This window comes from Pteropus vampyrus, unplaced genomic scaffold (assembly GCF_000151845.1).
Source record: "Pteropus vampyrus isolate Shadow unplaced genomic scaffold, Pvam_2.0 Scaffold138, whole genome shotgun sequence".
In the NCBI taxonomy this organism is placed as follows: domain Eukaryota; kingdom Metazoa; phylum Chordata; class Mammalia; order Chiroptera; family Pteropodidae; genus Pteropus; species Pteropus vampyrus.
In genome coordinates, this window is record NW_011888919.1 from 1,704,496 (window position 1) to 1,706,687 (window position 2,192).

The 2,192-nt window shown below is 59.8% G+C and overlaps 1 protein-coding gene and 1 long non-coding RNA gene across 2 annotated transcripts in view; both read right to left on the reverse strand.

The window, feature by feature from the left end:
• The window catches only part of CBLC (Cbl proto-oncogene C), a 17,694-nt gene extending 15,962 nt beyond the window's left edge, over positions 1–1,732 (reverse strand). Inside the window, exon 1 of the mRNA XM_011368092.2 lies at positions 255–1,732. Coding sequence (XP_011366394.2) covers positions 255–1,189 — 935 coding nt within the window. The 5' untranslated portion in view covers positions 1,190–1,732. The remainder of the gene's footprint in view (positions 1–254) is intronic.
• Positions 1,733–1,762: 30 nt separating this feature from the next.
• Positions 1,763–2,192, reverse strand: LOC111744614. Its single transcript, XR_002782227.1, has 3 exons — positions 2,129–2,192; positions 1,875–1,940; positions 1,763–1,787 (listed from the first exon to the last, which is right to left on the reverse strand). It is a non-coding gene; the product is annotated as an uncharacterized LOC111744614 (long non-coding RNA).

A 2,192-nucleotide genomic window follows, 5' to 3' on the forward strand; every position in this document is an offset into this window, starting at 1 on the left:
GGCTCCTGGGTCTGGGGAGGAGGGGGCTGGGAGCCCAGACTCCTGGGTCTGGGGAGGAGGGGCTGGGGGAGAAGGGGGCTGGGGACCCTGACTCCTGGGTCTGGGGAGGAGGGGGCTGGGGGCCCGGACTCCTGGGTCTGGGGAGGAGGGGGCTGGGGGCCCGGACTCCTGGGTCTGGGGAGGAAGGGCCCCAGGAGCAAGCCCTGGGCCTCCCTCGTGATCCCATGCTGATTCGGGGCAGTGCGTCTGCTCACCTGAGTGTGGAGCCCTCCCGGAAGAGCTCGTCACTGGCACTCCTTCGTCCCGGCGGTGGCAGCAGTGCCGCCACCTGCCTGCTCTTGGCCACCAGGTTAGCCAGGTAGATGACGAGAAAGTCCCTGGCACCTCCGGGATCCTCCGGGCCGTCTCTGCCGGCCCGACGCCGGGCCTGGGCCACCTCTCGCAGCAGCTGCGCGGTGCGGGGCAGCAGGTCGCGGAGAGAGGGGGGACTCGAGGTGAGCCGGGGGTCCCCGCATTGCTCCTCCAGGCGCTGCAGTAGCCTCACCGCCCGGTCGACGGCGCGGGCCTCTCCCCACTGCCACCCGCGTGGGGCCGCAGCCGCAGCCATAGGTGCCTCCAGTGCCTTGGGAAGGTCGGGTGCCGCGAAAGGCGCGGCCCCGCCCAGGTCAGGTTGGGGGCGGGGCCGGGAGAAGGGCAGGTACCTGTCTCCAAAGGGGGCGGGGCCTAGGGCTCCGGCCCGGGGGTTCCCTAGAGACGGGGTTCGCAAGTCTGATCCCCAAAGGACAGCGAGATGGGATGGCTTCGGTGGGTGGAGATAAGAGATGGTCCCCCGTCGGGTGGGAATTGCAGGTTGATGCCTGGGCCCCTTTAGGGGCTGAGGGAGGGGCTGAGCGCTGCGTCTCGAAGTGGAGGAGAGGCTGGGGGAGACCCGGGAATTTTGCTGGGGGGCGGGGTAGGGCTGGGTCCTATCTGAACCCCGCAGGGGGGTGGGGCTGGGACGTAGCACTCTTGTTGTGAACGGTTTGATCTTTGGTCGTTGAATGGAATTAAAGGTCAGACAGCTGAACTTTCTAGGAGGAAAAGTCCAGGAGATAATGCGTTCCCCGAGACGGAAGACACAGCGCGACCAGACCCCCTGGGAGCAGGGGTTGGGAAGAGGGTGTCCGAGTGAGGAAGAATTCGGTGACATAATTCCTGGGTCCCCAGGGCAGGGGCCTGCGGGGAAATTAGGCTGTTGGGTACGAGGCTGGAGGGGTGTGGTTTTCAACCCAAGGTGCGCCACCTGTAGCACGTGCCCAGTCCCGGCTGAGCGCCCCGCCGCCACCGGGGGCGCTGTGGGCAGGGCCGTCCCTCCTCCCCAGGACACCTAGGCCGCTTCTCCTGAACGACCAGGCCACGCCCCAGGGGACCGGGCCAAGTTCTGATCACAAGTATGTACATATCTAGTGAATTTCGAACTAGAGAATAATAGTAATAGCTAACGTTTATAAAACTCTCTCGGTCGGGCCCTGTATGTCAAACTACGTTTTCTCACTGGTTTTCAAAACCTCTTTGAAGTGGAGGGAGGGGAGAGGGTTAAGGATGAGAGCTGCATCTCCCATCACACCCCGCTCCCCTCCTCAGTCCCCGCCCCCCATCTCTCAGAACCCGAGAATCCTTAACTTGTGGAATCTTCGAGGTTCCATCTCAGACCAAGCAGAGAGGGGTCTGGGCAGTCAGAATGGTGTGGTCTGCTGCCCGATCTGAGTCTGCTCAGTTTTTCCTCCTCCAGAAAATAGGATGAAAACCTAGCAAAGATTCAAGCTTTTGATTATGCCAAGCATCAAGGAGGCCATGGAAATGTAAAAGGACAGATTACGTTGGTTCCATCAAACCTGTGACAGGGCGAGTCCATGGCCCTCTGCATCCTTCAGAGCTGTGGTTTGCAAACACTTTTGCTCCTGTCGAGATATTATACACCCGAACCAAACGGTTTTAGAGGGTAATCCTTACCCCGACTACGTGCCTGTGTTCTAATACCTTCTATTCTGTTTAATTCCATTTTATTAAAGAGAAAATCGTTTGCAACCCACTAAATTGATTTTGCAACCCACTAATGGATCTTGTCCGGCAGGTTGAAAAATATTACCGTACAAAACTCCAAGAGACATGTTCCAAGATGTTAATTGCAGCCTTGTGGGCAATAGAGAAAA